Source organism: Protopterus annectens, chromosome 6.part0 (genome assembly GCF_019279795.1).
Source record: "Protopterus annectens isolate FY-2018-M chromosome 6.part0, PAN1.0, whole genome shotgun sequence".
Lineage (NCBI taxonomy): Eukaryota > Metazoa > Chordata > Ceratodontiformes > Protopteridae > Protopterus > Protopterus annectens.
The window spans coordinates 1,107,322,406-1,107,337,210 of record NC_056737.1 but is presented as its reverse complement, the minus strand read 5'-3'; the positions used below and the strand labels follow the sequence as shown (position 1 = coordinate 1,107,337,210).

General features: G+C 38.2%; 1 protein-coding gene across 1 annotated transcript in view; it reads left to right on the top strand.

The window, feature by feature from the left end:
- Positions 1–14,805, top strand: part of FAM161B (FAM161 centrosomal protein B) — a 479,347-nt gene that overhangs the window by 96,896 nt on the left and 367,646 nt on the right. Inside the window, exon 3 of the mRNA XM_044074719.1 lies at positions 983–1,542. Coding sequence (XP_043930654.1) covers positions 983–1,542 — 560 coding nt within the window. The remainder of the gene's footprint in view (positions 1–982; positions 1,543–14,805) is intronic.

The following is a 14,805-nucleotide window of genomic DNA, read 5'->3' as shown; positions in this document are numbered from 1 at the left end:
TCAAAGGTATGGAGCTGGGTAGGCAATCCTTGGTAAAACAAGACACATCCTGATTTTCATACTATTAGTGACTTATCATTTCAGGGATATTGCCCGTGTTTATTCTTTGTTACTTTCTGAAGATTTCAGACATAAAATTGGACATTTATTACTTCTTCAGGGATGGTGCTTCTGTTAAAATTGTTATATGTGGTTTATGATGTGTGTAGATTGCAGTCGTTAGAAAATGAAACAGCTGCATTAATACTAGGATTAGATATGTGCATATAACTGTAGTGTTGGAACTTGCTGCCTGGCATGTCACTGATAAATTCTCTGTGAGTTAAATGTGTTAGCTACAAAGCACATCTCCTGGTCTCTGCATGCATAAGAAGAGGGTTGCACTGTTCAGCAGAGAATCATCTTTAAGAATTCAGAAGTAGACTTCAACATGCGTGTGAGCTTTGTGGTTGCAAGATCAACTCTTGAGATACTCATCCCATGACTATTTAAAACTTTACCCTTTACAGAAACTTTCACGAAACCTGTGTTCTTTCTTACATGTTGGCTTTCATCTAATGCTTTCATAAATTATTTACTCTATTATTATATTATGGTCTATCAAAATAGATTTTCTTTCTGATGCTGGGTAAGTGTTATAAGAATAATGCAAATTTTCAGATATGACATAAAACGGCCAGCCAAGCCAGATAGGTACATAAAGTACATAGTATAAAATTGTATATTTTTGTGATATTGTTATAAAATGAACTGAGCCTTTTATTTTATGTATACTTTTTAATTTAACAGGATTTTTTAATATTTTTATTATAGTCATTGTTCAGACTATGTGGAAATAAATAGCTTGCAGTATCGCTTTTCTGTTGTTCATATGCTTGTAACAAGCCAGATACCTATCATTCAAGTTGTTGCTCAAGAAAAAAATGCACTTTTCTTGTCTCCTGTCTCAGTGTATCTTTTTTGTTTGTTTTGTTTTAATCAGGCATACATTGATGAGAAAATCATTCTCTGTAACTGATCTCAACTCTAAAGAAATGCAGGATGGTAACCGGAAAGAATGTCCTCAATTGCGCGCTTCTCTTCAAAGGCCTATCAGTGCTGCAGCTTCATGGGCTGAAAGCATTACTGTTCCCCAGCCTTTTAACATGTCAATTAGAGAAGCTCAGAAGAAATCTCAGGTCCTCAGATCTGGTGTCTGGCAGGAGGTAGAGAACCACCTGACAGAGAAACAGAAGCAAGAGGAGGCTGAGTGTCAGAAACAGTTCCGAGCTATGCCAGCACCAGCCCATGTGTACTTACCCCTCTATGATGAAATAAAGGAACGGGAACAGGAACGGCGGCGAGTGGAAGTGGAAAGGAGAAAGCAGTTCTTGCAAGAAACACAAAAGCCTTTTAGTTTTCTTGAAAGAGAAGAAAAAAGAAAAGAAGAAATTAGACAAAAACTCCCACCAGAAAGTTCTGAGAGCACAGAGCCAAAACCTAAATGGTCTAAGAAGATTCCTTTATCTGTTCAAGACCCCTCAGTTAGCGAAAAGCTAAAAGGTAATATTTTAATTAACAACACTAAATTCACAACGACCTACCTTACACTGCATGTTTTCCTGCTAAGTATTGTAGTTTGCTTATAATAAAAGCTCCAAGCTATGTATGAATTTCATCACCCTTTTCTGATTATATACAAAGGCCCTTCATTCAGCCTTGTCTGTGTGTAATGCATTCATGTACATACCACAAGGTCATCAAATAAACAGTTTTATTATAAAATGAAACAAGTCAATGGTGCTTCTCAAACAAGCGAGTGCACAGACAACATTAACATCTGTTGCAATAACCAAAAAAAAAAAATTGTAGCATACCTTCTTTCTTTCTTAGAGCGTCTTGTGTGTGGAGACATGCGTGAATGGGTGTACCTTCGTTGAAGGTTGTGTGTCAGGGCCGGCAAATCGGCACATAAAAATCTACTGCCAATCATTAGCGGACCGGAGTTCCGCTGTGGTGACCCCTAACTGGGAAAAGCTGAAAGACACAACAACAACAACAACAACCTTCTTTCTTTCTTTTAGCATCTCTAAAGTGGTCGGGCTGTATTCATCTCTCGTACTACATAACTGGTCTACTAAAGACCTATTAATTGAAGCATGCAGGAATTCTCTCTGCCTAGTACATAATGAACTGTTTAAAGCAGCAGTTATATTTACAGCATGCATTCATAATATTTGCATCACTTTTAAAACAGTTCTATTTGCAACATTTGTACATACTGTTCAAGCCAAAAGAAGAAGATGATTCTGATGAGAACCACCACCCAACTTTCCACTGTATGTACATTTTTATTCACAGGCAAAGTTTCTTCATTACACTTGTTTATTTATTTATTTATTTATTTATTTATTTATTTGTCTTTTGTTAACCAGGTTAGTCCAACTGGGCCACATGACCCATTTTCAGTGGAGACCCGAGGAGAAGAGCTCCACAAAACAAATACAATATGATAATCTATACAAGAAATATTAACAATATATAATAATGGACATACATGCAAAATACAAATGTACTAATACAGTAGATAACATAGGGCATGAAGAGTTTAATACAAAAGAATCACACAAGTAGTCCATTTTTTCACATTAACATAACAAGTAAACCAGAGATGTACCAGTTTAAAAGAGAAAGAAAAAAGAAGAAAAAGAAGTTAATAATAGTGAGGTAGAAATGAGATAAATTAAGGGAAAAATATTTTTCTAAAGGAGAGGAAAACACGTTAAGGACTTACTAGTGAAGTATGAGCTAGGTAGGGTGGTTGCAAGAGCAAGAAGGAGAAATAGCAAGGTAGTTTGTTAGTTCTTTTTTTGAAGAGCAAGGTAGATTTGATAGATTGTATATTACTGGGAAGTTTGTTCCAAGTATGGAAAATTGAGGGCTTCTAGAGCATCTGCCTATTGATTTGTTTGGTTTGTAGGTGTCTAGTAGGAATTGTTCTGAGCTGCGGAGGAGATGGATAGGTGTATAGGGAGATATAAGAGTGGACAGAGAGGGACAGTCTGATGGTCTGTTAATTAGTGAATGGGTAATTTGTAGCAGAGATAGTTGGAGTAGTTGAGGGAATTCAAGCCGATGTAGTTGTTTAAGAGCGAGACAATGGTGAGATTTGTATGGGAGGTTACAGGCAGATCTAGTAATTTGGTTGTAGATTTGTTCAAGTTTGGTTATAAGATTGGATTGGAGGTGGGTAAATATAGGAGTTGAGTAGAGTAGGCAGGGGAGGAGATGAGCTTGGGCAAGGGAAGTCCTTGAGGTAGTGGCTAAATATATTTTGTTCCAATACAGTAGACCAAGTTTTTGGTTAGTTTTTCTGATACACTGTTAGATGTGATTGTCAGATTTAGTTGATTGTCTGTTGTGATACCTAGAAGTTTGGTATGGGAGTTGGCATGAATGAGAGTATTGTCCAGGGAAGAGATACTGAAGGTGGCACTAAGCTTGGACATAGATTTAGGAAGGAACAGCAGTAATTTAGTTTTTTTAGGGTTAAGGATGAGTTGGTTGTTAGTCAACCAATGTTCAATGGTGTTGAAAGAGCTCTGAGTGAGAGTGTGGAGGTCAGTGAAGTTATTTGCATAGGTAACAACAGTAGAATTGTCTGCATACTGGATCAGTGAAGATGAGCAGCAGGCATAGCGTAGATTGTAAAGATATTAAAGAGTAGAGGCCCTAAGATGGAACCTTGAGGGGCTCCAGTTTGGAAAGATAGGAAAGGATAGCAGGAGGTTTGACATCTAATAGATTGTAGTCTGTTGCTAAGATAGCTAGAGAACCAGAGAACAGAGGAGGAGAGGTTGAGATTGGATAGTTTAGATAGGAGGTTAGGGTGAGAGACAGTGTCAAATGCCTAGGAAAGGTCAAGGAAAAGACATGACACTAGTTATTTGCTGTCTCTAGCCTCAGCAACAGATTGGGTGAAGGATAGAAGGGCTATGGTGGTGCTGTGATGGGGCCTGAAGCCATGTTGAAGGGGGGGGGGGGGTCAAAAGGTTTTCCTGAAGTAGGTATTTGAGAAGTTGTCTACGAATGCATTTCTCTATGATTTCTGAGAGAGGGGCGAGGACGTTTGTCACTCTCCTACTTTGGACACAATAGAAGAGTCTTTGTGGGTTCTGTTCAAGCAGCTTTATTCTATACAGACGTATCTATATAGGTTTACTGATTTTAACTTAAGTAACTTATATACAAATTAACAACTGCGATCACACATGCTGTCAGTGTAACTGCTCTTACAGAATGGCACTAGGGAGTGCACGTTGTCTGGAATTTATATGTGTACATACAGGCTTGACATGCTTCGTAAAGATACAGCACACTTCACTTGCAATCTGATCTACATTCTCCCTCTTTGAGAATAGATCTTATGAAACTATGTCTATTTAGCATGCAGAAATCACAGGTAATTGTTTTGTCATGCATTATATAATACTAAGTACATATGTATATACAATCAAGCCCACATTGCTGCGTATTTCACACTTGGCTTTGATACTCGCCCATAGCATGTGACGTAAAACTGGGAATTACTTTTAGCAACTGGAACTGTCTCTGTAAAATGTTTGTCCTGTGGAATGTCTGGAACATTTTCTGGAATGGAATCAGAACTTTGAACACATTCTGGTATGGGAACAGTGATTCACTCTTAGATTTGAAGATTGCAATACAGAAACAATATTGTGATGGTGATGATGATTCTGATACAGGAAGATGTTTCCGGTTCCTGCTATATTCTACACCTTTGGAACCTACCAAATAAGATCTTAGCTTGGCACATATGCCTGTAATCTGTCCAATTCGATCAAAAACTTTTGTTGTCTGGATTCATACCATCTCTCCTTCCCTCAATGGACAAAGTAATCTGCTCGATCTGTCATAATTAGATTTCTGGATATTACGCTTCTTAACCAATTGAGCCTTGATTGTTTTCCATTTCTAAAGTTTAGGCTTCAACAAACTGGAAGTAATAGTTAGTGTAGTTCTAGTTTGCTTGAAAAGTAGTCTTTGAGCAGGTGAGCCAAGAATATCATCACGAGGTATGTTTCTGAGATTAAGCAAATTCAAGAATACATTAGTATTGTCAATCTTTGACCTTTCAAGTAATTGCTTTGCACTCTGTACTGCACGTTCAGCTAAACCATTTGATTGAGAATATTCAGGACTACCAGTGACATGTACAAAGTTCTAGTCTTTTGCAAATTTTCTAAAGAACTGACTATTAAATTGAGTACCATTGTCAGAAAGAGGTTTGTGTGTACTACCATGAACTGAGAAATGACGTTTCAGCTTAGTAATAACAGTACTGGATGTTAGGTTAGGTAGTAGATCGATCGCAAACCAATTTGAATAAGAGTCTACCAAAATTAAGTAATATTGATTGTTCCAGTCAAAGATATCAGCTGCAACTGTTGACAAAGGTAATTCAGGAATTGGACTTAGCTGAAGTGGTTCGCTTTGCAAATGCGGTCTAGTACTATTGCATACCGAACAAGATGAAAGTAATTTATCAATGTCTTTTGGTAATGAAGACCAAAATATTAAATCTCTTTCTCTTCTCTTAGTGAAAGTGGATTCTGGGTGGCCACGATGCAAAATCTGAATATATTCTTGTTGTAAGGAAGCAGGAACAATGATTTTAGGACCTTTGAAAATAATGCCATCTTCCAACAACAATTCATCTCTGTAAGAAAAGTAGGTTTGTACTTCAGGTGGTACACTAGATTGCTTTGACGGCCATCCGACATTAACGTGGTGAATGAGTCTCTGCAAAACTGAATCAGTCTGACTGCGTTCTCTTAGCTCATCAAGTCTAGTGGTAGAAAAATTATGCACTGACGTCACATCAAAATTCTCTGTGTCTAGTTGTTCTGTTGTATTTCTGGGCAAACTGGATAAGGTATCAGCCACATAGAGCAATGTGCCTTTTGTGTAGACCATTTTCAAATTGTACTTTTGCAATTTAAGCATCATTCTTTGGAATTTTGCTGGAGCAGAATACATAGGCTTCTTTAGAATAATAACTAGAGGTTGGTAGTCCGTCTCAGTCTGAATAGCTCGACCACAAATATAATCATGAAACTTAGAACATGCAAATACTATTGCCAAAAGCTCCTTCTCAATCTGAACATACTGCATGGATAATGTTCTAGATACATAGGCCACTGGTCTGCCCTCTTGAAGTATAACTGTGCCAAGACCAAAGGTGGGGTGGCAATTTTTCTGCTTAAGGTAATGCCTTCTGGTGCTGTTCTAACCAGAACAACATTCTTGCATGTTAGCTCTCTTAAAGGTGCTGTCAACTCACTGAAGTCTGGTATAAACTTGCCTAAATAGCTGACCATGCCTAGAAAATGTAGAGCGTGTACATTATCTGGAACTGACATCTCAAGAATAGCTGTTTGCTTGGTCACGTCTGAAACCTGTACTCCTGAACAAATGCCCTAAATAACTCACTTCTGGAAGTCTGAATTTGCACTTCAGAAGATTGAGCTTCAAGTTTACTTTATATGGTCTATCTAGAACTTTCTTAATGTTTCTATCATGTTCTGCTTCACCATTGTCTCCAACCAATAAATCATCTACTATTATGGCACAAGGATAACCCAAAAAGATTTGCTTCATTGCACGCTGAAAGAATTCCCTTGCAGAATTTATTCCAAATGGCATCCTTAAGAATCTATATCTGCCAAACGGAGTACCAAAAGTAGTTAGAAATGAAGATTTGCGATCAACCTTCACTTGCCAAAATGAACTGTTTTCATTCAAGACAGAGAAAACTGTGGCATTCAGTATTAAGGCTGAAACCTCTTCGACTGTGTGCATTGGATGATACGGTCTCTTTAATCCTTTGTTCAGATCTCTTAGGTCATTGCATATTCTGATTTCGTCTAAGCCTTTTTTGTGAGCTGCTACCATAGACTATGCCATTCAGTTGGTTCTGTGATTGGACAAAACCCACCTTGCTGCACCATTTTATCCAACTGAGTTTTGACTTTATCTTGCATGGCTATCAGAACTCTTCTTGCTGGTCTGACTACTGAAGTGGCCTCTGGGTCTAACTTCATGGAATACACATCTGGAAGTTTGCCCAACCTGTCATCGAAAACATCAGAAAACTGAGAAAATGGCTTCTGAAAAATTAGAACTCGAAATGCACTTACATGATGGACTTCTTTAGCAAAAGAAAATAGATTCATTCTTAAATTGTCTTTAAGACCCAATAACGATTGGACTGGTCTTTGGATCACATAGAACAACAAGTTTTAACAGTTCTCGACCAAATAACATGAAAGCATCACTGAACCTTTGGTTTGAATTTCTTCAGCTCCATAAGCAACAAGTCTCGTGCTACTGATTGTATTGAGTTGTTCATTAGTTCTCACTTTAGCAAATGTGTCTGCTGATATAACATTACACTTTGAACCAGTGTCTACTTTAAGCTCTGTGGATTTTCCATTAATACGGACAGTACAAAATACCTCATTTCTTGTTAATAAATTCACTGCATCAACTCTTTTCATCAAGCACAGATACATCCTCTGCATAGAACGCTGTACTTGATCAACTTGCTTCTTTGTGTGACCTTTCCTTACAACTGTGAGAGGCTTACTTGATTTACAAAACTTTTGAAAGTGGTTCCATTATTTACACTTGTAGCATTGCTGACCATATGCTAAGCACTTCTCTCTTCTGGACTCATGATTTTCACCACAATTGCAACAGTTAACAATAAAGCTGGATTTGGGTTTTGCTGATTCATGCTTGTACTGCATTGAACTGGAGCATGCTCCTTTCTTAGAACTTGCTGGAAAGCTACGCGTCTTCCTTGGAAATCTCGTAGCTGCCACGTGCTAAGGGCTACTTTTGTCTGCCACGTGTTGCATACTATCTACATTTGCTCTGGAGCCAACTGAACTCATGTTGTTGTCACTTGCAAGCATACTTGTGTTTTTCTGTCACCTCATGGATTTGACAAATCTCAATGGCTTTACTCAATGTTACATCACTGTCACGAAGTAAAATCTTTCTCACAGCAGCAATGTTAATGCCACACACAAGCCTGTCCTTTATCAGCTCATCTTTTAAGTCACCAAACTGGCACATTTTAGCTCTGTTTCGCAGGTGAGTGATATAAGCTGCAGATGTTTATCCTGGTTTCTGATCTCTCGTGTAAAACAAATGCCTCTCTAATATAATATTTGCCTGAGGGTTACACATGGTTCTGAACTTGAGCTTCAAACACTCGGGGTCTCCCCTTGATTCAGCCTGAACAACAATGTGATGATTTTCACCTCCTCCTTCATGTAATGTAGGTGCATGTACAACTGAATGCTCTCTTTCTATGGCCTCTGACCCAGCTAGGTTTAGCAAAATGAATGTGTTGGTGCGTGCATCTTTATCTGCATAAACTGCTTGTATAAAAATATCTTACGCTTGCTCAAATATTCTTCAATTCTCTGCAATATTCTGATCAAACATAAGTGGCAGTGATTTTTGAAACCTGTCTGCCATATTAACACATACCAGTGAAGGATTTTGCAAATAAGCACAAACATACACTCATGCACATACGCCAGAAGCTTGGGTCTATATTAGAAGTCCAAATGTTTAGGTGATCAGACACCTAAACGTTGATCTTCTAATATCGAAAGCAAAAAACGATGACCGGACGATTTAAACCAGAGAAAGATTTCCCTTGGCCGTTCGCCAGAGTTTCCTATTTCCCCACTGTTGAGCGATCTCGGAGTTGGTATATTTAGTCAGGGGGAGTGGGGGGCACTTAATTTAGATGTAAAGTAATGATTTTGTGTTGTGGCCGAGGGACGTGTTTCCCTGGGGCATTCAACATTGTGCGGTTCGATATTAGAAGATCACTGTTTAGGTGTTTGATCACCTAAACATTCGGTCTTCTAATATAGACCCCAGAAACTTATGCCAGTATTTGTATTTGAATTTATTTCCTTTTCAGGCTTTTCGAAGTAATGCTAGTGAATAAACTCTTAGTACCTTTGAATAATCGGCCTTTACAAAATAAACTTCTCAGGCAGTTTAACACTCTCTTAATATCGCTTGAAAGGCTAAATGCTAAAGTCATTTATCATCATTTTAAGAAACATCTCAAACAACTTTACAATGCGAGTGGAATAAACTCTCAGGCACTGTAATATTCTTATAATATTGTTTTGCAAGAAATCACTTCTTATCAGTGTGAGAAACATATCAAACAACTGCATGATATGAATAAACTGGACTTCTCTTGCTAAAACTCAGCAACATTTCGAAGTAATTGCACTTTGTGAATAACTACACACAGCACACTGAAATGTCCCCAAAATGGTGGTACCTTGCTAGGCATCTCTTTACAGTGCAAGACACACTCTGTAATGGCGGCATTTTGCGAATAGACACACCCAGCACAAGGAACTTTTCGAAATGGCTATACTTTGTATCTCACAAAATAGTTGCACTTTGTACACCAGAAACTCTTTGAAACACAGGCACAGTAATAAGCACACACTGTAAGCACTTTTACAAACTTTGAGATACTTCAAATATCTTTAGTTATGCCCTTGATACAATAAGAAGTCATAGTTATGCCAAAACATAGCACTTTGCCAAAACATAGCACTTTGCCAAAACACATGCAGTGTCCTTGCTTTATTTTTGCTTAATGTGCCCTTATTGTCTTGCCTTATTATTTGTTTTGCTCGTTTAAACCCTTATGACCATAGTACTTTTTTGTGCTGGTTTTACTCTAAACATGCCCAGTTTTGCTTTGAACATATTTGCTTTACTGTAAACATGCTCGTTTTATCTTTAAACATACTCATTTTGCTTTAAACTTATTAATTTTGCTTTAAACATGCTCATTTTGCTTTAGTGTTAATCGTTTCATCAGATATCTTTATTTTAAACATTCTTTTTAGCCAGCAAGCTTTCAATGATTTCTGATTGCTCAGTAATACTATTGGTTTGTGCCTTTGTAATGCCCCATTTTATCTCTTTTGTCATATAAATAATTTGTGCTACTTCTCATTACCTTTGATTCTTTTCTGGCTCTGTTTGTGCTCATTTCTCTTAGTTTTACCTTCACTGTCATCTCTGCACCTCTTGGCTCTGGATTTTATTCTCTTCAGTCCCGCTTCTGACACCATGTCTCTCTCCTACTTTGGACACAATAGAAGAGTCTTTTGGGATTCTGTTCAAGCAACTTTATTCTATAGATTTACTGACTTTAACTTAAGTAATTTATATAGAAATTAACAACTGCGATCATGCAGTGTGGCTGCCCTTACAAAATGACACTAGGGAGTGCACGTGTCTGGAATTTATATGTGCATGTACAGCCTTGACATGCCTTTTAAAAATGCAGCACACTTCACTTGAATTGTGATCTACATGGCTATTGGTTGAAAGTTGGAGGGATCTGTGGAGTTACCTCCTTTGTGAATGGGGATCATGTAGAAGGATTTCCGGATGTCGGGGATGGTAGATTCTTTGATATTTTTATTTATTTTACATTTGTTGACCGGGATTGTTTGACTGAGCTGAAGGCCCTTTTTCAGCAGAGGCCCGGGGAGAAAAGCTCCAACACATTATACAATTTTCATTATAAATTAGGTATAAACAGAAATGTTACAGGATTATTACAAGGCATTAAGTAGCATACAGGGTCAATAATCAGGAGTATAGCATAACTATTTCAAGATGTATAAAAATAAATATGTCATTAAGATGAGTATAGTTTTTGGGTAAGTGGTTACACAAACCCAGTTTTATCATAATGTAGTTGCATGAAGGCAAGACAATTACAATAGAATGTTTCTGAGGCAATTTGCTTAATAGATTTTAGAAGACAGTAGAAAGAGTAGATAGAGTGGTTAATAAGGATGGATATGGGATATGCAATAGTATTAGCTGTAAGTTTGAGAAATTGTGGTGTAGGTTGTCAAAGGAGGGGGAGCATAGTTTAAGTTTCAGTAAGAAGGATTTTATATAGGTAGTGGAGATGGGTTTTAGGGGGAAAACATTGGGGGGCAAGTCCTAGGGGTGGTGGGTTGTTACATTTTGGTCTGGGGAGTTAGTTTACGGATGGATTCAATCAATTGAGTGTTGAGTAATGTGGCAGTTTCAAGTGGTGTCATATTGGGGAAAGGAGTTGGAGTACTTGTCATCCCTCTGTGAAGAATCCTGTTCATGGTATGCCAAAATCTTTTAGAGTTTGTGTGGTAGGTCCTGAATAATGTGTTTTTTGTGAGGTTTCTTAGTTCTTTGAATTTGAGGAGGAGAGAGGATGATTTAGACTGTAACCATTGCTTCCAAGTATTGTCTCTGAGTTTCATAATAGAGAGGATGTTTTTAGTGAGCCAGGAAGCAGGATTAGTTTTAAGTCTAATTTTTTCTTACAGGCGCTAGGGTGTGTAGTATGTTCAGGAAGGTATTGCTGAACTCAAGAACAGCTTTATTTAGAGAAAAGTCATAAAGGTGTGACCAATTAATTACAGAGTATTGGTTGTTAAAGGTTTTTTCATTTAAGCTAGCCACATTGTGGCATCCTCTATAGAGGTTGGATTTGGTGGTGTGGAAGGGCAGCCTTTGAATGACTATAGGGAGGTGATCGCTTAATGAGTCAGGTAACCTGGTAGGATTGTGGTAGTGTTTAGGGTTGGATGTTAGTATCTGATAGAGTTGAGCAGGAGTTTTTGTTAATACAGGTGGGGGTTGTGATAAGTTGACTAAAACCATAAAGGTTGATACTAAAACTGGGAGAATTTTGTGACAGTTTATTCTAATCGATGTTAACGTCTCCTAGTATGACTGTCTCTCAGGGCAAATGTTGTGAGATCCAGGATAGAATGGATTCAAGAATAGGTATATTGTTGCCAGGCAGAATATAAATAGCAGCAATAGCAATTTTTTTGTGCAAGTTAAAGTGACAGTTGAGGAAGATGAGTTCAACTGGATGGAAGCCAGGGAGGGGGAATGTGAGAGGAGAGAGGCTGAGTAGCTCTGAGTACAGGATGGCAATACCTTCTCCTTTTTTGGATAGTCTGTCATGACAGAAGATGTAACCATGGGGCAGAGTTTCAGAGGTAGAGAAATTCCATTTGCATTTAAATTAAAGGTATTGGTTGATAATCATCATATCAATGACTGCTGCAGTAGCCTTAGATATATGGGTTATATCCTGCCAAGGATATAAAACTCTGCATGCTTCCAAAGCTTCAGGGCACCTTCCATGCACGCAAACAGTCAACCACCTTGATCTGAGCTGACTAAAAAGACAGGTTTGGGTGCCAAGGCCTTCAGAGCTTTCCTGCTGTTGAAGACAGTACTCCTCTCTGGGGTTTCAAAGATCAACTGTCAGCCTGTGCTTTTCCTTTGGACAGATAAGTTCCAAGTTCCACAGTTAAAAAAAATGTTTGTTTTATTGTATTTTCCTATTTAGGACATTTATTTTAAGCTAGCAGTTTGTGTTTTAACGGCCTGTCATGAGACTTAAATGCACTTTTTTCCTCTTTTTTTTTTTTCCTCTCAGTTTACAAGTTGTTTAAAGTAATTGAAAAATATTTTTTTTCTGTGGAGAAATTGTGTTTATTTTACTTTTTTGAGATAACAAAGTGCTTTATAATGCTTTTTACTTTTTTTGAGAAAAAGCGACTTTTAAAGACTTTAATTTGTACTGGATCTTGCCCCTTGTTTTCCATGGGGAAAAAAGGCACCATTTGCAGCTTGACCATGGAACAAACTACTAGTTCCACTGCTGGTCCTTCTTTCAGTCACCAAAAGAAGAAGTTATGCAAATAGCCTTTGTCACCACAGCAGGCTAACAGTTTGCCCCAGCCATATATGGGTGACTGCTGTGGTCATAATGTGTTCTCAGACCACTCACCTTTTATCCCAAATCCCTTTGGTGTTGCACCTACAGCCATTGTGGATCAGGGGTAAGCTACATCCTCTGTGGCTGAGGTCCCCGCAGTGGGCAAGAGAGAGCCACTCTCATCGGTCCTGGAACATTAGGCAAGAAAGACTTCCCTGTTTGGTTGTTTGGTCAGAATGTTGTGCACACTCCTGGGGAACCTGCCGCTGCCATTAATAACACTGCTGGCCCCTTTTTTCCTGTTAAATGTTTCGGTTTTCTGTTTCTTTTTTATCTATTCCTTTTCAAATTTCCATAGATAGTTGTTTAGTGGGTCTGCCTCATAGTTTAATTCAGGCTATTGATTCTTCTTATAAAGAGGTTTCTGGTAAAAGAAAGAGAATTCTTCTCCTGAAAATATTCAAGATTCTGAATCTGGACAGGAAGCTGAAGGGACAGATACAGAGTTTTCTCCTTAACTGTCTCATTCGGACTCGGAAGAGAGCTGAGTTTCTGATTCTGCTTGTGGGGGGGTTATCTTTCTCTGAGACTATTTTCAGGCAGTGCCAGTGTTTTCAGTTGAAGAAAACTGAGGTTTCTTAGTCCCTCAGAAAACACTATGGGCTGTTACAGAAGGAATTTCCAGAACTTGGACCCATTCCTGTAGTTCTGTCAGCTCCTGAGGATGTGTGTGTGTCACTGCCAGCAATTTTCCTGATAGTCGTCCAGCTGCTTCTAGTAAAGCAGATAGAATGCAAAAAGCTAGTCTTTTAAGTTTTTATGCACTGCTCCCAAACCTGACCCAGTAGCTGTAGTTTTTGTGTATCCCACTACTGCTAAACCCTTAGTTACCTCCACTCCTACTCTTTCTGATAAGGATGGGAAAATTATTGATATGTATAGGGAAGAAGTGTATGCTACTGCAGCTGATTTATGGGGTCTATATATTAGCAGCACGAAGATGCTTCTGAGCGAATACGGAAACAGCAACACATGTATATCACAGGACAAGGAGATAGTTGGCCAACTTCACGGAGTTGCCCTTTCCTTCCCTATAGTGCAATCTCAGAGTTGGTATATTTAGTTAGGGGGGTGGGGGGGCAGAGCCCCCACCTGTTTATGATGATAAATTATTTTTTTTTAGCGAACGGCCGTGTACGTTTTTCCCTAGGGAAAAATTTGCTTACGTGGCTTGTCGCTATTGTTAGGTTTCGTGCATTATGTGTCAACTTTTATGTAGTCACACATATGCACTTTCAGTCTTATAATATAGACCCGATTTATGAATTGTCAGGCTCATATGATAAAAGTTTATTATGACTAATTGTGAAAGTATGATGAATGTTTTGCCTGCACTTTCTTTTTCCAAACCAGACTTGGAAGATGTTTATAAAATTGCATGTAAGACCTTTTTGTCTAGTGAGCAAGTTCCTAAAAGGGCTATGAGGAAATACAAGGGGTACTCTGATCCTGCAGCTATCTTTGCTCCTTTGTCAGCTGATCCAGCTGCGTTTTTTCCAACTGCCAACTCTAACAAGAGAACTTTGGCTTGTGCTACCCATACATTGCTTGATAAAATGGGCAGTTGGTTAGAATCTCAGGGAAAAATGTTGGGTCTTTCTAGTAATTTAGACATCAGGGCTTCATGTGAAAATTTATTTTGCAATGTACTTACAGTTTACATGACTTTGCTGTATTTTTGCTTGCTAAACAGAAGTGTTGTATGAATGAGACTTAGATTTCAAAACATGCTTTGAGGTGTGCTTTGTAAGGTACAGACACAAATTCTATAAATGCAACTACTTCTGTCATATTGAGAAGCTTTGCTTGGTTACATAATCAGAATTTTTCTGAGGATTTAAAAAAAATTAGATTTTGAATGCTTCTTCAAGTTCTGAATTTGTGTT